The 20,502-nt window shown below is 40.6% G+C and overlaps 1 protein-coding gene across 3 annotated transcripts in view; it reads right to left on the reverse strand.

Annotated features, from left to right (window-relative positions):
• Smc5 (structural maintenance of chromosomes 5) overlaps window positions 1–13,298 on the reverse strand; it is a 73,073-nt gene extending 59,775 nt beyond the window's left edge. For all 3 annotated transcript variants that reach the window (XM_036207926.1, XM_036207916.1, XM_036207906.1), the window contains exons 1-5: window positions 13,040–13,298; window positions 7,958–8,099; window positions 4,725–4,777; window positions 2,992–3,154; window positions 642–776 (exon numbers count right to left, since the gene is read on the reverse strand). In XM_036207926.1, the coding sequence (XP_036063819.1) occupies window positions 642–776; window positions 2,992–3,154; window positions 4,725–4,777; window positions 7,958–8,099; window positions 13,040–13,224 (678 nt within the window). In that variant the 5' untranslated portion in view covers window positions 13,225–13,298. The remainder of the gene's footprint in view (window positions 1–641; window positions 777–2,991; window positions 3,155–4,724; window positions 4,778–7,957; window positions 8,100–13,039) is intronic.
• Between the last annotated feature and the right edge of the window lie 7,204 nt (window positions 13,299–20,502).

Below are 20,502 nucleotides of genomic sequence, written 5' to 3' on the forward strand. Positions count from 1 at the left end.
GGTAGTGGTGCACACCTTTAATCCCAGCACTTGGGAGGCAGAGCTAGATGGATCTCTGTGTGTTTAAGGATACAGCCAGCATGGAGACACATGCCTTTAATCTCAATACCAACCATAGAAGACATGGAGGTCTGTATAGACAGGCAGTGATGAGGAGATCATGTGGTTAGGTTTATAACCAATGAGAAGGCAGAACAGAAAGTCAATAAAAGGACAGACACACAGGAAGTAGGCCTCTTGCTGAGGGGAAGGACAGCAGAGGCAGTGAAGGGTAAGAAAGGGTTTTTAGCTCTTAGCTATTGCTCTGACCTCTTGGACTTTTAACTGCAATTGGCTCTGTGTTTCTTATTTAATAAGACTGTTCATCTACAACAAATGAGAGAAAAATGTACCTTCGTTTGAGAAAGTTCCTTAAAAACTCGACTGATAACATGTATTTACTAAAACAGTCAACTATTTCAAATTTCATAAAATCAAAATCACTCTCATTTTCTATGACCAGTTGATGTAAGAAATATAAGCTTGGGTGAAAAAAAATCAACCACAACTATGAATTTACTAAACATAGAAATACTACCCCTTCTTGCACATTTTGAGACACAGAATCAGTAAATGACAACAGAGATGAGTTGTCTAAATACCTCTAGCTGCTTCTCCTTCTCTCTGAAGTTTTTGAGTTCGCAGTGGTATCTGTGCATCTCTGGAGGGCCAATTGACTTCTCAGTAGCTTCAAGTAGTTCAATTTTGCTGAGTTTAGCAAATTCCCCTACTTTGTCCTACAGCACCAAAATGAAGTATCAGCAACTATCATCCATAAACACTTTAAAATGTATTAAATTTACCAAGATGGGGCTCACTTAAAAACAAATCTTGAGGTGTGAATCTCCTTATGATTTTTTATGTACTCACTGTCTTTCAAAACTGATAGCATATTTTTATAGTCTTTATAAACTGCCTTTGTCACTCCTCCTGGGTAGAAATGTTTATACAAGTAAGCAAGTTGGAAATAGAAGGAAACAGTCTTCTAGACTGAAATGATCACTAACACCTACAGAACAGGGAACAATTTAAAATACCTCTTTCTGGAGATCGTTTGACATGAACAGAGAAATAGAAAACTTTCAAATTTTAAATCTGCATTTAAACTGGACTTACTGAATCAAATCATCATTACGAAAATAAGCTATAGCTTAGTCACTAAGCAACATTAAAATAAAAGATATCTGACTATAACTTTAAATGTAGACTAATAGAACTTCTAAAAAGTTCTTTAAAAATTTTCTTTTGTATGACCTATATATGTGTGTGTATCTATGTGTGGGTTTGTACATGTGACTGCAATGTCCAAGGAGTCAAGGCGGTGGCATCAGATCCACTAGAGTTGGAGTTACAGGCAGTTGTAAACTGCCATATGTGGGTGCTGGGAACCAAATTTGGGTCCTGTGAAAATCCAGCATATGCTCTTAACAATTGAGCCATCTCTTCAGATCAGGATAGTTTATTATTAATGAACAAAAAATATTACTAGACTTTAGAAAGTACACCTACATATGAAAGAATTTTATCCTAAGATTTCATACAAATGTATTAAAAGTTGTTCATTAAGCTGAGCATGGTGGTTCATGCCTTTAACCCCTAGACTCAGGAGGCAGAGGCAAGCAGATTTCTGAGCTCAGGGCCAGCTAGAGCAAGTTCCAGGACAGTGAGGGCTACAGGGAAATCCTATCTTTGAAAACAAAACAACAAAAAGTTAACTGTGGCTTCTCAGGACCACCACACTTAAGAATGCATGGCAGCCACAAACCAATTAATATATATATTTTAAATAATTTATTTTTAATTTTATGTGCATTGGTGTTTTGCCTGCCTGTCCTATGTCTATGTGAGGGTGTCAGATCCTGGAGTTATAGACAGTTGTTAGCTGCCACGTGGGTCGTAGAAACTGAACTCAGGTTTTCTCGAAGAGCAGTCAGTGCTCTTAACCTCTGAGTCATCTCTCCAACCCCAAGCCAGTTAACATTCTAACTGGAAGTAGTTCATGAATCCCAACCCCTAATTGAGGAGCTATGAACAGTTAAGTTGCTGGCTTCTGGGAGAGGGAGAATCAGTTTTCTTTATGGGTGTGGCTCCTGGTACATTAACCAGTGCATGGCCCAAATCAAGAAGTAAATGGACAGCACAAATTGCAGTCCATGGGTTATTACAAAAAAATTTAAAATGACACAAAATTGGGAGTAGATATGATCAAAACACATTGTATAAAGTTTCAAAGACTTATAAAAATATTTTAAAAAAAAATTGTTCCTTGAAAAATGTCAAATTTGCAAATGAAGTACTGTATCTACTTTGTATTTGAAGTACCTTTCTTAAGGGCTGGGGAGATGGCTCAGTGGATAAAGTACTTTCAAGTGTGAGGATAGGAGTTTGGATCTCTAGTACCCAGCACAGCAACCTGCCTGTAATCCTACTGTTATGGCCGAGACATAGAATCTTCTAGTCAAACTGGTGAGCTCCTGGTTCCGACCAGGTCTTAGTAAATAAAAGTGGAGAGTGAGTGAGGAAAACATATAATGTCAATTTTTGCCTCTAAACTATGTGCACACATGTGTACTCAAATACTAATGCACACCACATAGACACACATGAAAAAAAATAAAGTTTTAAAACATTTTGTAACTTAAAATTATTAAATGATTAACAATATATGGATGACTGAGGTTCACTTGGCCTGGAGTATTAAAATTACAGATATGTGTCACCATGCCCATAAAAACAGTAAGTACTAAGAATGCTGTGTTCAATGTAAAGAGTAATATTTGCATATTTAATTAAATTGATAACATTAAGTGATAGGTTCCTTTCTTTTACAGAGTTAAGAGTGCTGTATTTGATACAAATACTATTGCAACATCTCTTGAACACTATTTATGTTTTCTGTGGAATAAACCAGAACATTCCTCCCAGTCCCCATATTCACTTGTGCTTTCTGACCTGAGGCAGGAACTGGCACAGATTGCCCACTTGGATGTTCAAGGCTGCGACTTGTTCTTCCACTATTTTCTGGGTCACAGGTTTTTTGTTGATGAACCAAAACGACTGATTTTTTATCACATCAATCTCACGGGTGATTACAAGATTTCCCGAAATCCTGAACCTAATTAAAGAATAATTGAAGAGCTTTTATATTAAAAATGCACACTGATTTAAGAATAACATATCTATTACTTTTCTTATACCCAAGGTCTAAGAAATATTACTATAATTTTTATTCTTTCTGGTATTTTTGGGTCCCTCCCAAGTTAGAAACCTTGGCTTTTTATTTGTAATTATCCCACATTTGGCAATGTCAGTTACTATTTAGTTAACATTCAAAATTATCTGAATTGTTGAAATTAAAACGAGTGCCAATACTAATCTCCAAACACACTAAGTTTCTTTACCCTTTAATCATTACACTATTCTTCAGTCACACACACTGACTGCAATTCAAAATGGTTTAGTACATTAAAGGCTAATATAACATAACAGTCAGCTGAAACTTCCTCTACTTGGAAAATGCATGAATGAAAACTGACTTCCACATAAGAATTTCTGTAATCATGGACTGCCCACCATGTTCTCCATTCTGAATCCAGAGAGAACTACACTGTATGCCTAGAAAGGACTGTTAAGTAATACAGAACCTGAGGTAGGGTATTTACCCCTGTCTTGCTTTCACAAGTACTTGTTTCCTCCTGCCGATCTGTTCCCTCGTCTTCTTCACAAGGGGATGAAAGCCAAAGCTTTGGGTACATCAGGGAAGCTCTCTACCACTGTGCTATACTCCAGCCAAGTAGTTCAAAACTGGCAAACAGCCTTAAATTTGTGAAAAACTACAATTTCTCTCTCACTCTCTCTGGTGTGTATGTTTGTCTGTTTGAGACAGGGTCACAAGTAGTCCAGGCTGGACTTGAACTTGTTATGTAATGGAGAATGACCTTAAATAGAATTTTCTGAATAGCATGCAACTCCTTACTCTCCTGCCTCTACTTCCTAAAGTTCTAAAATTATGAAGTATACTATCAGACCTGACTGCAACTTCTTAGTACATATTTATCAGTCTTATACTTTTGTCTCATTACCCCATAATTAAACTACAATTTATTTATTTTTTTTCCCCGAGACAGGGTTTCTCTGTGTAGCTTTGTACCTTTCCTGGAACTCATTTGGTAGACCAACCAGCCTGGCCTCGAACTCACAGAGATCCACCCGGCTCTGCCTCCCGAGTGCTGGGATTACAGGCGTGCGCCACCACTGCCCGGCTAAACTACAATTTTTATTTTGTTTTTTCTTTTTCTTTTTGGAGCTGAGGATCGAACCCAGGGCCTTGCTCTTGCTAGGCAAGCACTCTACCACTGAGCTAAATCCCCAACCCCAAACATCTTTTTTTTTTTTTTTGAGCTGGGGATTGAACCCAGGGCCTTGCGCTTGCTAGGTGAGCACTCTACCACTGAGCTAAATCCCCAACCCCCTACAATTTTTAAAGAACTTTCCAAAATAATATTTTTAAAATTTTTTAAAAAGACACATTAAAAAGTATTCACTTGCTTTATGTATTTTTAAATATCATTTTCCATATTTGCCACAATATTACATTTATATTCTTTTCCAATGTCATCAAGAAGTACAAATAAAAGCTGAAAACTTATACAGAAGAGGGGTGTTTTAGAAGCTTTCACACTTACAGTTCGATTTCAACCACACCTTTGGAACATCCTCTCTTCACGAAAAACCCAACCTACAGTGTAGAAAGAGTGAGTTAGCTGCAGCAACAGTACTTCCAGGCTAACACTCAGAGGTCTAGAAAAGTCATTACCGTTCACCAAACCAATATTTCTTTTTTTCAGGAACTGCATGAATATCCATCCTCATCACTTTCTAAAAGGTACAGGCCAGGTCCCTCTACTTCCTTTGCACTACAGAAATCACAGTAGTTAAACCATGGATCACTTCAGTGCCAGGCAGTTACGGCTCTCCAGAGGGAAGGGATGCAGATCCAGGTGACCGTGCTCTCAGAGGAGGGATGAACCCCACAGAGAACAAGTTCAATGCTACAACCACTAAGCATTGTACCAAATCTACTACTGTTGCAGATCCCACAGAGGTGCACAGATTAAACATTAACAACCACTCTAACAGTGCCTATCCTGTTTTTAAGATAGACCTGCCATCAAGTTCCTTTTAAAAATAATTAATAGATATAATTTACATAGTAAAACAGACATCTGAACTAGTTCTGATGACTATGAGCTTAAACACAACACAGACTAGAGGACTAAAACATCAAATTGGACCTTAAGTTTAAGCTCCATAAATATAAACACTAAAATGATAGACATGCTGTGTTCTCCCCTTTAGCACTTAATACAAAGAGCAAGGAATATCAGAAATTCAAGGTTACCCTCAACTACATACTAGTACTAGCCATCCACTGCTACACGCTCAAAATACAAAACAAATGGGGAGGGAGGGAATGAATATGATCAAAATATGTTGTATGATATTATTAAAGAATAAATAAAGATATTTAAAAAAACAAACAAGGAAAAGTAGCAACAATACAAAGTAAGGTGGGTACATCATAACATTTTTATTTTAAAGTATTGCCTAGCGGTGGTGGCGCACGCCTTTAAGCCCAGCACTTGGGAGGCAGAGGCAGGCGGATCTTTGTGAGTTCGAGGCCAGCCTGGTCTACCAAGTGAGTTCCAGGAAAGGCGCAAAGCTACACAGAGAAACCCTGTCTCAAAAAACCAAAAAAAAAAAAAAGTATTATAAAATATACAGAGAGGTAAATTTAAAAAACTCACCAAAAATAGAAAAAAATTTAATCAGAATGTAGTGATCAGCAAACTGTTACATAATATAAATAAAGAACAAGGGCTGGAGAGTTAAGAGCACTGGCTGCTCTCCCAGAGGACCTGGGTTCTGTTTCAAGTACCCATGCTGTGTGGTTCACAACCATCTGTAAATCCAGTTCTGAGGGATCTGAGACTCTCCTGTGGCCTCCATAGGTGTACACACACACACACACACACACACACACACACACTTTAAAAATACAAAACAAAATAAAAACAGAAACAAGGCCTTACAATAATTTTTTAATGATTTGTGGTAATGACTGTGAACAAACTACCATTTATTATATGCTGCTAAAATAACTGACAAGTTTCCAAATTCAGTTGGCAATGCTGAAGAATACACTATACCCATTTTATAGATGGTGAAATTAAGGATCAGAAAGATGGGGGGGGTGACACAGCATCTGTTCTTATAAACCGAGAATACTATCTTTAATTTCTACTATGGGTTCAAATCTCAACTTTGTCATGCACAAGTTTGGCCTTGGCTGGAGAGGTAACTTCACACTGTCTACTCATTGACAGAAAACAATGACATTTCTGAGGGAGCTAATTGTGCACAGGCACATTTAAAATATTTGGTACTAATAAGGGGAAAAAATAGAAAGTAGTTCTTACTTATTATAAAGTATCTATACAGATGATTTAGATTTTGCTTGCAGTACAATTTTATACTAACATTTAAATATAGAACTATATTAAAGTATTCCTGCTGAGAACTTGGAGCTCACTTAAATATGTAGCTTCAGAAGGCCAACAGTCTGTATTTAGAACCACTGCACTCCAGGGTCTCCCTTAAAAACCTTACCACACAAAACTGATACAGCACAACTCATTCTAATTGTACAGACTGAGAATACAACCCAGTGCAGGGGGAATGAATTCATGACTTAACAAAGTATATACCAAGAGTCATAAAAACCTGAGCTGGTCCTTGCAAATTAACTGCTTCACCCACCCTATCTTTGAAATGAAAGTTTGATGTCCAGACCACTGTCCAAAGTCACTAGGCTGATTTATTAACAGAGCAAAATATCTTTTCTAGCTCACAAATGCCTCTGGTATAGCTTTTTTTTTAAATGCATTTTTAATCCATTCATAACGTATTCAAAAAGGGGTATTTGGTTCAATTTTTAAAGTACAGTTAAAATTTGCTAAGATCACTTGACTAATGTTGCAATTTTCTCAGTATTTCGTTTTAAGCTTTAACAAAATATTGGGTTTTTGTTTTTTGTTTTTTTTTTGCTACTATATTTATTTGCAGCGAGAGTGCATGACATGTCCCATGTTTGTGTCAGTTTTCTCCTCCCAATTTGTGAGTTTCAGGGACTGAACTCAGGTTGCCTGTTTGGTTAGCAAGTGCTTTTACCCACTGAACTATCTCACTTGCCCACAAACTTTTCTTTTAAAATATAATTTTATAATTTTTGTATATAATTCTTTCATCTTGGTTAATTTATTCCTAAGTAACTTACACTTGCATTGTTATTATGAACAACATCTGGGCCTAGAGAGATGACTCAGTGGTTAAGAGCACTGAGTGCTATTGCAGATGGCCAGAGTTTGGTTCCCAGCACACACATGGATGGCTCACAACTTCCTGTAACTCCAGCTCCAGGGGATAAGACACCCTCTTCCATCCTACACGACATGCATGCACACGCGCAAAAACACCTCCCCCCCTCCACACACACACCAGCACACACGCTCTCTCTCACAAAGACAAAAAGCAATATTTTACTGCTCACTGTTAATGTCCAGACACTCAACGAAGTTTTATCTAAACTGGTATCCAACAATGCTGAGAAATTTCCCTATTAAGGCACAAGGCTTATCTGGAAATTCTTGGTGAAAAAATCTTTGTCTTATACACACACTGTTCTACACAGAGCTTCTAGAGCAGTACTAATAACCTCTGGGTCTATTAATGCAGCTCTAGAAGTTCTAGGTAGAAAGAAAGCTCATTTGGTACACTTAAGAATCTAAAATGTAGGAAGTGACTTGTTTCTAAGCACAAACGGTCCTGAATTTTTTTAAAAGTAATTATGTTAACTCACCTTATCTGCACGTCCCATGAATGCAGGTTTGCCTGCCAGTCCAAGGCAAATGGCACACACTATGCTTGACTTCCCTGTTCCATTAGCTCCAATAATCATATTCAGATGGGGCCCAGGAGACACTTCACAGATATCATATGTTCTGAATTGTAAAGAGGCAAAATCATTAAACTGAAATTAGAGAAAAACCTTTTCTTTATAAATGCATTTTTTTTGTTGCTTTGCATTATCACTGCTCATAACCCTTGTAAAACTCATTTAAAAGCTAGCTAACCTTATGAATGTAATATTATTCATATATTTGGGAGGATGAGATAATAAGGATTCAACCCAGGGCCTTTTACATGCTTGGTAGTAAGTAAGTGCTTTATCATTTAGCTATATTACTGTGGAATATCTTTTTTTTGGGGGGGGGGGGAGCCGAGGATTGAACCCAGGGCCTCACTAAGCTAAATCCAAGCCGGAATATCGTTTTGTATGCTGAGAACACGTTGCACTGACTGGCTGATAAATAAAGCTGGCCAATGGTGAGGCAGAATAAGGTTAGACAGGACATTTCAAATAGAGAGAGGAAGGAGAAAGGCAGAGCTGAGGAGACACTGTTAGTTGCTGCCAGAAGAAACAAGATGTAAAGCACCGGCAAGCCACAAGCCACATGGCAAAGTATAGATTTATAGAAATGGGTTAATTTAAGATATAAGAGCTAACTAGCGAGAAGCCTGAGCCATTAGGCCAGGTGGTTTAAAATAATATAAGCCTCTGTGTATTTATTTGGGTCTGAGTGGCGGCAGGGCTGGGCAGGACACAGGAAAACTTCAGCTATAATATATCCTTAGCCCTCTAAGTTGTAAATAATCAACTTATAAAGGGAAAATTCTGCCAATGGACAAAAAATGCATATATAAAATAAGAACACAAAGGCTGAGTTGGGTGGCACGCGTCTTTAATCCTGGCATTCAGGAGGCAGGGAGGCAGATCTCTGTGGGTTTGAGGCCCATCGGGATGACACAGTAAGATCCAGTCATTACACAAACAAACAAATACCCAAGCTTGGAACCATCTGTCCTCTTTTGGGAGACTATATCAGTCACCTCACCAGTAAAGTAACTTCAAATTTACACAAGAAGCCATAGCTTTTTCTCCTAATGTCTTAAAATTACATTAAAAAATTAAAATAGTAGCTACTGTATTTTCTATTTTTTGTTTTGTTTTGTTTTGTTTTTCGAGACAGGGTTTCTCTGTGTAGCTTTGTGCCTTTCCTGGATCTCGCTCGGTAGACCAGGCTGGCCTCGAACTCACGGAGATCCGCCTGCCTCTGCCTCCTGAGTGCTGGGATTAAAGGCATGCACCACCACTGCCTGGCTATTTTCTATTTTATACTATATATTTATACTATATTTATATATTTATAATTTAATATTTAAAGCAATCTAATAGTTACTCTTATTCAAATGATAAAATATGATATATTATCAAATCAATAGCGTCATTTTATCATTGATTAAAGAAAAGGCCCTTCAATTCCTTGAATATGCTACAAGAAGATTCTAAGACTCCACAACAGGCTATGTTCCAATAATCCTTCTTCCTCTGGAAGAAGGCAAGGAGGCATAACCAGAGATACGTAACTCTCATACAAACACCATGCTGTCCAGTATTCTCTGACTCCATGAACAGTTAGTTAGTCCATAGTTAAGTGAATTAAACATACTTAACTTATATTCAGTACCTATGTTTTATATACCTACTTCTAAATCTGCTGTCTCTATGAGTTCCTAATTTAAGTGATTTTCTCCTACATATTTTTTAAGATTTATTTTATTATTTATTTTTAATTTGTGTTTAATCCTCATTATTGGTTGGGGACAGCTTTGGCAAGATATGAAGCAAATTATGACTTAAGACATTCCCCTAGTTTGCCTTTCAAAATTCTTAATTAGAATCCATAAGCAATATTCCTTCTCTAGGTCTTTAGTGCTAGGCTCAGGTACACCTAACATTCTCTAAGATAAGAGTGCTACTAACATGCTAAATATATAAATAATTAGACACCATACACCAACAACTACATGGATATACATGAAATACACCCTCCCCCCCTTTGGGGTTTTTTCGAGACAGGGTTTCTCTGTGTAGCTTTGTACCTTTCCTGGAACTCACTTAGTAGCCCAGGCTGGCCTCGAACTCACAGATATCCGCCTGGCTCTGCCTCCCGAGTGCTAGGATCGGGATTAAAGGCGTGCACCACCACTTTAAAAAAAAAAAAAAAAAAAAAGGAAAGAAAGAAAAGGGGCTGGTCTGAAGGGATGGTTCCACTGTTATGAGAGCTCATCCTTTTCCAAAGACCCCAAGTTTGGTTCCCAGAACCAATACAAGACAGCTCACAACCACCTGTAACTTGAGCTCCAAGGAGTATGATGCCCTCTTCTGGCCTACAAAGGTTCCCACACACTGTGGCATATACACAGACACACACAGACACACAGACACACACACACCTCAAAAGAGGGGGAAAAGAATCTTTTGTAACATCCCTAATTTCAGCTTTTTACTATTTCCCTTTTTTATTTCTGCTCAGAATTTTATTATATATTTCTTTCAGTTTCTTGACTAATTTGTGTAATAGTCTAGATTCTCTCTCTCTGCACTCAAGTCCACTAGACTTAGCTCATTTATAGCAAACTCATGTACTATTTCCAGGCCATGTGAATCCTCCAGACCTAGCCTCTCTACTTGCTTGTTACTTATCTCCTCTCAGCCTCACTGTGTGATGGCCATTCTTGGTTGTCAACTGGACTACATCTGGAATTAACTAAAACCAAAGCAGCTGGGTGCACCTGTGAGGGCTTTTTTTTTTTTTTCCTCTCAATTAAATCATTTGAAGTGTGAAGACCTATTTTTAATCCAGATCATTCAAGGTGCGAAGATCCACCTTTAATCTGGCCACACTTTCTACCTGGCAGCCCTTTGTAAAGGACATGAAGAGAAGCTTGCTGTCTTTGCCTGCTTGCTCTCTCTCGCTCTCACTGGCAACTCCACTCCTTCACTAGCATTGGAACCTACTTCTTGGGATTCTGGCATATACTGAACACGAGCTGAGACATTCAGCCTCATGGACTGAACAACTAGTGGATTCTTAGACCTTCTACTGGGAGAGAGCCATTACTGGATTAGCTGGACCACAGCCTGTAAGCCATCCTAATAAATGCGCTTTCTATATGCGCATGGAGATTCATCCTGGACGTTTCATTCTTCTAGAAAATCCTATACACTCTCCAACCTAAAGTCGTCTTTTTAAAATAAACAGAACCATATCTAACTCTTCATTTTTCAACTACTTTTCCTTCTTGCTGTTTTTGTCCAAGTTATTTCCTCCTCATTCTTCCTGGTCTACAAAGTTTTCTTTTGTACCGCTTTATCAAAGGGGCAACATTTTCCCAACTGCTAAATGTAGGAGGCTTCAGTCTCATTACAATTTAATGGAGCGGATATTTTTAGTACTTTACCTTAGCTTCCCTGACAAGTCTCCCATGAGTCTCAGGATATCTAAGCTCATCCTCTCACTTTTAATAAACAGGCTTTTTACTCCTCCCATTTATATTTCCTTTTGCTTAATTTCAACAACTTCTGCAACATCAACAATCACCTGTACATATGACTCCCAAGTCTGTGACTTACTCACATTGCCTCGGAGCACCTGGTCTTTATAAATCCCACCTATAGAATGTTTCTCTTAGATATCCCACAAGAAAGTTCAAGACACAGGCACTCAACTGCCTTCATTATTTATTCTCCCACACTCCTCTCTCCTGGGCAACACTGGACCAGCTAGCTGAAATGGAGACTCGGGAAGAACTTATGCACAGCTCTATTCTCACGCCTCATAAATCTCCTTTCGGGTTCTACTACGTTCACCCTGTATTTCTTGCTTTCTTATTTTAAGTCTTCTTGCTTTCTGCCTGGCACCCTCTCAAAATCATCCTGCAGACTGCCTCCAGGTTGCTGACTGCCTGCAGGATGAAGCTGGAGTTTCTCAGCATAGTAACAGACAAGAGGAGACAAAGGTTTCTGACCTTTGGCCGCATATGTTCTTACACTCTAGGTTAAGTCACGCACTGAACTTACAAACTGGCTTTCAGGTAGTTCCTTCTTTGTGCGATCATCTTCCCTTCTTTTCAGATTTTAATATTTCCTTCACAAAGCTCTTAGAGTTGTGCATAAAATTAAATTAGCCTTTTTAGTCATTATGCCTCACATAAAACCCTGGGTAGGTAAGTTATAGCAGATACCTCATTTGAGTATGTTTACCTTTCCTGATCTAGCTTCAAATACAAATTCAGCCATTAAGATCTATATAAACTTGGGCAAAAACAACAGCTTTCAGCTTATATCATCAATAAAGACCAAACAGCCACGTGTAAATAAAACAGATGTGTACCTAGTACATAAGTGCTTGAAAAAAAATGGCAGTTTTGTTACTACAGTTCTGTAACCCTTATTCAAAGTTACATTTTAAAAAATACCTCAAAAGAAAAACTCCAGTATGACGTTAAACAGATAATATTATTTTTGGTAACATTTAGACTCTACTAAACTAGTTGAGGTGGGGGCAGGGAAGAAAGAAGGATCTGAATAGTCAAAAGTGTCTGCAAAGAGATAGAAAAACTGGGAACACGATTGAATTTTTTGGTACACTCTAACCTCCAATCAACAACCATTAGCATCTCATCTGCCCACCCGGGAAATGTGGACACTTTCAAAATCTGCCACTCCTCTCTGCTGCCTCCCGAGTTTTGTGACGTGCACGAGTCCTCGGGAAATCACGACTGGCAGCTATCCTAGACGACCTGGCCCCTTCGTATATCTGCTGACTGCATCCGACGCCTTCCAAAACCATTGGCGGGTGGATAAGAAAACATCAGGCGACCGTCTACTCCAGCCAACACGGCGGGCCTCCACGGCCTAGGCAGGGACAACCTCAGGGGAAGCCTGGCAGGAGTTCCCCACCACCGGGCACACCCCCACGGCCCCGGGGCCTGTGGGCCGCTAGCTCCCGCCCAGGCGCGGCCTGCGGCCACTCACAAGAAGTTCTCCATGGCGATGCGGACGATTGAGCCCTCCACGAAGGACCCGGATGGCCGCGGCAGAGTCGACGTCGGGTTCGGGTTCTTCCTTTTGCTCGGGACCTCGGAAGCAGCATCTTTGGGGAAAACCCTCTTGGAAGTCTGGGGGTTCGGGGTCGCAGCCCTCCCGCTCGGAGTCGCCATCCTGGCTTCCTCCGCGTTCCGCAGCGGCTTCCGTTCCCGGCGAGCCGCAGACCAAGCTCCCGCGCTAACTGACCCCCGCCTGACCCCGCCCCGTGGCCGCGCGGCGCCTGCGCAGTTCTGCCTGGCGAAGCCGAGGCTCCGCCCCGGCCGCGGCCGAACCCTAGCCGGAGAGGCCGGAGATGCCGGCTGTAGGTGCGACTGGAAGGGGCTGAGACTCGAAGTCCCATTTCCCTGCGGGATTTTCTTCTCAGAGAATTTTAACTTGGAGCAATGTGTGAATTGCATTTACTATTATGCAACCTGCCTCAGCACTTCCCGTGCTTGGGTCGTAAGCGAGTTTGCGACTGTCCCTCCTTGGAACTCCGGCCCACACCTGTGTTTGGTTCTACATTGTGATTTCCTTCTCCGGTGTCCAAATCAACTCCCCTTCTCCAAAGAACATAAAAGAGACCCCGCCGCCATTGGCTCTGTGCCTGTTGTTTGAAGCATGGCGCTAGCAGCCCTCTGGCGCTCTCAAGATTGTGAAGATTGCACTGCTTGGTTACACGCCCACGCACACTTCCTAGCCCTTTTTAATTTTTTGAGACATACTCTCTATAGTTCTGCATGGCCTACTGCTCACTATACAGCCCCACCTGGTCTTGAACTCACATCTGCTTCTTCCTTGGTGCTGGGGTTCCATTGCAGGCCACCAGATGGCCTTTTCTTGCGGGGTTCCTTAATTCCCTACTTCAACTCCCTGGTGGTTCCTAGAAATCCTTGAACCAGAATAAGCAAGCTTCTTTAGGAGTGACTCTGGCTCACTGTGCTCACATACATCTCAATAGCCCTTTCAAAGATGATGCCACTGAGCTCCATAGACGCTATTCACCTAACCAATAATGAGTATGTATAAAAAGCCAGAGAATAGATAATGGGGAGTGCAGGAGACAGGGAACCATAGAATGGTTTTAAGTAGGAGAGGGCTGTGATCTAATTAAAGTTTTTCAGTCATCCTGCTTGCTGTATGGAGAATTAATTGAAGGGTGTCGAATGTAGAAGTGGAGAGGCCATTTAGAAATCTCTTGCAGTAGAGGCCGTTCTTGACAGCTAGACCCAAACTCCTTCCTCATACACAAACGGAATCTGCTCACTAAAAGTTATAACCAAAGAAAATAAAATCATTGTAGGAAGCGTGTAAACTTGTCATGGGTACTAGATTTATTTCTTTATTATTTTAATAGAAATTAAGGAATAAGTTGTAAAATGTTTAAGTGACAGGAAGAACTAAAAAGACCTAGTGCTTAAGACACCACACTGTTTGTTCTTCCACACATTGCTGGTTCTAGGCTTGTTGAAAAGAAGCTTCCAAAGCTTAAATGTTGCCAAACACGGTGACATATGCCTGCAGTCTCAATACTCTGGGTCCTTGGCCAGGAGGATCACAAATTCTATCCAGGAGGAAGAAGAGGAGGAGAGTCAAACTCTGAAGAAGTAGTTAGTTATGAGCAAATCTATTCTATGGACAAATAAGAATATAGGCAGCTATGGTGGGAATTAAGAGCGGGGGACAAGCTTCACCATTTTCATGTCAAGATTGGGGCTTTTAGAATGATGTTTCTAAACGTGAAAGTTGAGAGTAAATCCCCAAAGTTGGATGGCTTCAGAAATATAGCCAGACTATGGGTTTTAGCCAGCTAGTCATGACTGACGCTGTATGTGAGGGTACGGTAAATAAACCACAGAAATGGCCACTTCATGGGTGGAAAAGGGAAATGTTTATTCCAAACTGCTAAGGCTGTCTGTCCGGGAGAGCAGAGAGAGGGTGGGAAGGAGGTGAGAAGGGCCAAGATATTAGTATAGGGCTTTGGAATGCATAGTGGGCTCTCCTGAATGGTGACAAGGGAGCCTGGATGCTAGCATGAACTTTTTTTTTTTTTTTTTTTTTTTTTTTTTTGAGATGAGGTTTCTCTGTGAAGCCCTGGCTGTCCTGAAACTTACTCTGTAGACCAGGCTGGCTTCAAACTCAGAGTGGCATGGACTTTGACATGAACCCACCTGTGCATGTTAGTGGAGTGGCAAGGAATGGACTCCTTTTGAGGACAGAAAACCATTTCACAAGTTCCTGAGAAATGCTGGCTTTTGTCTAACTGTCAGACACCCTTCTATAGTCCAGGCTGAGCTCATTTCTAGATTATTGCCTGCCTGAGATCTCACAGACACCATCACTTAAAAAGGAAAAGGTTGGACCAGCAAGATGATTAGCACAGAACTGTACCCTCTACAATCCTGGGACCCCATAGTAGAAAGAGAGAAACAACTCCTGAAAATTGTCCTCTGACCCTTACACATGTGCCTTCACACACAGTACCACACACATACAATAAAAATTGTCCTCTGACCCTTACACGTGTGCTTTTGCACACGGTACCACACACGTATAATAAAAATTTCTAAGAGATGAGATTTTTTTTTAAAGGAAAATGTCACTAGTTTTACCTCTAATCGTAAAAACAATACCTATTAAACACAGGAATGTGAGAACATAGGAAAACAATTACAAAGGAAAATCTTGTAATTCCTTTATTCCAACTAAGTCTTATGATTTTAGTGTAGTTTTGTTTCCTTCTCTATGGTTGGTGTATTCCTTTTGTTCCTCAAAAAAGGTAATAATACAATACATGCATTGCATTATTTATAGTGTATCTATTCTCCTTAATATATTACCTTTCATGCCATTAAATAGTTTTCATAACATGGTTTTAAGTAATTAGATAGCATTTCATTGAATACATATACCACTAACTGATTTCCATAGTTAGCCTTTGTTAGATTCTGTGTGATTAAAAATTAACATGAACCAAAGACACTCTGGCAGACTGTTTTTAATACATGCTCCCTAATATGCTTTAAAAATTTCACTTATGCTTGAAAGTACACACATTTCTCTTGCTGTGTCAGGAGTCTTCAATTCCATTGATAAGAACTATTTTGAAGGCTGGGGATGTGGCTCAGTAGCCAAGAATATAAACTGCTCTTAGGATGAGAGTTTGGTTCCCAACACCTATTTCAAGTGCTCAGATGTAGAGAGAGTTTTCTTTGGGCCACCTGCTCACAAAAAATTGACACGAAGAATTATTAATTATGAAAGCTTGGCTTGTCCCACTAGCTCTTATAGCTTAAATTAACCCATTTCTATTCATCAACATGCTGCCACGTGACTGGTTACTTTTACCTCTGCTTCATACATATATCTTACTCCCTCTGCTTCTGGCTGGTGAATCCACCTTTCTTTTTCCCCCAGAGACCTCTCTGTCACCAGAAGTCCAACTTAACTTCTTCTTGCCTAGGTATTGGCCATGAAGCTCTTTATTAATCGCAGTGACACATCTTCACACAGTGTAAAGGAATATTCCACAACACTCAGAACTGCCTGCAACTCCAGCTGCAAGGGATAGCCTCACGCTCTCCTTGCTTCCTCAGGCAACTGCACTCAAGTGTACTACCCCACAAGGACATCTAAAAAAGTTCTTGAAAGAGGTAATGCTGAGGAGGCAGAGAATGTGTTCAAAAATAACCTCCCTTACATGGAGTTTTGTGCTAGTGATACATGAGGCACAACAGCAGACTTGGCATTTTCCCAGGTAAGACGTCTTGCTTTAAAAGCCTGACCAGCTGGTTTCAGTCCCTAGAACCAGCAGTGGAACCAAATTAAGTCCTATGGAAGCCACCAACTAACATCATCACTCTCTCTTTGTTGGCATATAAATATGACAAAGAAACTGCATTTGCTGCTCAAGGATTGTGTGACTATGGGCCATTCTGAATGTCAGTTTCCAATTCTTCAAAACCCCAAAAGTTGGAAGACATAGTCAGAGTCAAGAATTATAAATATGTTTTTTTTATTAGAATAACATTGTTTTAGCCCATTTAAGCTGCTATAAGAAGATGCCAAATCTTTCTAAATATCTGAAATTTGTTTCTCACAGTTCTGTAAACTGAGAAGCCCAGGAAGAAGGCATTAACAGGTTTGGTGTCTGATGAGGACCTGCTTCCCACAGGTAATCCTGTATCTTTACTCTGTAGTTTCACGCAGCTAAAGGAACAACAACACTGGTCTTATTAGCCCCATGTAAGGGCACTAATCCCACTCATGAGGCTTCTCCCAAAAGACCTGATATCTCTCTGTGTCCCTATCTCATAGTAACATCACACTGAAAGTTAAGTTTTAACATAGAAATTTTAGGTCACAAACTAGGTTCAGACCTAGTAACCTCTTCTGTGTTTTCTTTCTTGGCTTCACCACAAGTCCTTGCAAATGGTACCACAATAGCAAGGTGAGACAAGATGCATGGATCAGACTCTGCTGAGATCATCTTTGAGACAGTTTGCTATCTCTCTTCCAATGAAGACACTTAGGACTCATAGTGTTGTGCCCTAGGCATGAGACCCCCAAAGAGACCACCAGAGACATGAACTCACCGAAACGCAAAAGCAAGGTTTATTGGAGCAGTTAAAGCCATGGCAGGGCCCTCGTCAAGCCATCCAACATAGAAGAGGCTGGAGGAGGTGCCTGCTCCTCTGCAAGCTCAGTTTTTGGTGTTTTTTTTTTTTTTTTTTTTTTTTTTTTTTTTTTTTTTAAAGATTTATTTATTTATTATATATACAGAAGAGGGCGCCAGATCTCATTACAGATGGTTGTGAGCCACCATGTGGTTGCTGGGAATTGAACTCAGGACCTTTGGAAGAGCAGTTGGTGCTCTTAACCTCTGAGCCATCTCTCCAGCCTGCAAGCTCAGTTTTTAAAGGCAAAAACCATAAGGTTACATCATTTAGGGTGCTAGTATGGGTACAATTCTGATTGGCTTAAGTTTGAGGGGCTTTCCAGAATTTCTGTTATCTTACTTTGTAGTTTTAACCGCTTGTTTGCCAAACTTTATAGATTACCTCCTGCATTGGGGCATTCTGTGGTTAATGAATTGTTACCAGATAGTCCTTCAAACATCCTGACTTTGTACTTTGACCATCTCCAGCATTGGGGCATTCTATGGTTAATCAGTTGTTACCAGATGGCTCTTCAAACATCCTGACTTTGTCCTGGGACCTATGTCAGCAGCTCTGAGAATTTTGAAACTCAGGCCTGTTTCAAGCTGGGGTGAGGGTCTTGCTTGAAATGGGGGTGCTTTGGTTCTTCAATAGAACTAATCTCTGCTTTAAATGACAAGGGAAAGGGAACACCATGTTTGCTTTTAGCAAACTCATAAAGTAGAGAAGTGAGCTTTCAGGGAAGTGGCAGGGAGAGAAGAGGTCAGATGGGAAAACCCAAGATCTTGGCATCTAGGGACAAATCTCCACCCCGACATCTAGCATCACACATATTTCTAATCAATGCAGTCAACCAAAGATGAGAAAGATCTAGGCTTGAATGAGAATTCCTGAAGGGAACTAGTGCCCTTACCACAAGGGAACTGAAAGCACCCAGATTTGGCTTCTGACAGAAATGTAAATGCCTTTATTCCAGTGATTTTCATTAAAAAATTTTGACTCATCACACAGAAGCTTAAAATTATCAAGATGTGCGTTTTTTTACTATAACGCTATCAGTGTTGGCACTGGTTGTAGTAATATCTGTGGAGTTGGTCATAATAGTTAATACCAGGAATACTTATTATACCAGTTAGTATTTCAATCCCTTTTTTCTGTGTTTCACTTTTGTATGCTAGCTAAGTGTGTCTCAGCAGTATCTTTCTAAAATGTCCTTTTTTTTTTTTAACTGAAAAGCTAGCTGAAAGGTTAAAAATGTATGAGAAATTAAAATGAAGTTTCAAGTAATCCTTGTGATGTATTACAACAGAGTCTGTGGATAAAGGGGCCTTCATATTTCCAAGAACATAAGATCAGAAAAGGGTATTAAAATGTTCCAGAAGAACTGACCTGTAATCTCAGAAAGATCATGAGAGGAGGGCTGAAGAGCTGTGCATAGTCCCTCTGGCAGACATTGGAAACTGAACGGAAAGTCCTCTGCCTTAACGCAAACAGTATTAGGTCCAACCTACATTGTTTGTTCCCAGGGTCTGCGGAAGGGTCTACCAACCAGCTGAGGATTCTAATCTGAGGGATAATCAATGAATCTAAGCACACTGAGTTCTTTAGTCCATTCACTTTATTCTTCTATGGCGATTCTATCTGCACAGTTTCTTTTCTGCTCCCTTACTTAGCTCCTCCGGGTCCCTCCCGCTCCCGGTCCCTCCCGCTCCCGGTCCCTCCTGCTCTCGGTCCTCCTGCTCTCTGTCCTCCTGCTCTCGGTCCTCCCGCTCCCGGTCCCTCCTGCTCTCAGTCCTCCTGCTCTCTGTCCTCCTGCTCTCGGTCCTCCTGCTCTCGGTCCCTCCTGCTCTCGGTCCCTCCTGCTCTCAGTCCTCCTGCTCCTGCTCTCGGTCCTCCTGCTCCCGGTCCCTCCTGCTCTCAGTCCTCCTGCTCTCAGTCCTCCTGCTCTCTGTCCTCCTGCTCTCGGTCCCTCCTGCTCCCGGTCCCTTCTGCTCTCGGTCCCTCCTGCTGTTCTCTCATCGTTCTACCTAGTTCTTTCCATCTCCATCCTCATCTTTGTTCTTCTCCATCAATCCTCTTTTCCCAGTGCTCTCAGAGAACCAGTATATACACGCACACAGTAATTCTTTGGTAAAGCAATCTGAGGCTTGAAGTTTTCAGAGTCTCAGAGAGAGGTAATAAGGACCCACACATAAAGCAATTAATTGTCAGCTTCCAATTACAACCCCAAAGGGGAGTGACTAAAGGGGAGTTCTCTGGTAGGGGCAACTAAAGGCTAAGATCAGTTAGGGAATTTATGTGCTCAAACTATAATCTAGAAATGGCTAGGTAAAATGTTAGGGTTCAATAAGTCACAAGCTCATCCCGGCTGCAGCTGCTTTCTCATAGGGAAGGGGATATATGTTAGGTGGCTAAGCAACCTATGTCAGAGCATATAGTATTTGGTTAGTGAAAGCTCTTTCACCCAGAGTAATTGCTGAGGAGAAAATCTAGGAATAGCACCTGGCTGAGGAGGAATAAAAACTTAATTTGCACAAGAAAGAAGCTTGGGACCTATCACCTGCCTGACCTTGTAGTCAGTGGGAAGTAACTGCCTTAACTCAGTAACTAGCAAGTGGCTAAAACATTATCCCAGGAATGTGAGCAGTAAATCTCTTCAGTTAGGGTCTTGTGTAAATAACCCGGGTGAAGGTAAGGGGTTGAGGATTTAATTGTTAGTGGTTCTTTTCTCTGTGAGTGAGATGAGCTAATGTT

The sequence above is a fragment of the Onychomys torridus genome, chromosome 1, assembly GCF_903995425.1.
Source record: "Onychomys torridus chromosome 1, mOncTor1.1, whole genome shotgun sequence".
Classification (NCBI taxonomy): Eukaryota; Metazoa; Chordata; class Mammalia; order Rodentia; family Cricetidae; genus Onychomys; species Onychomys torridus.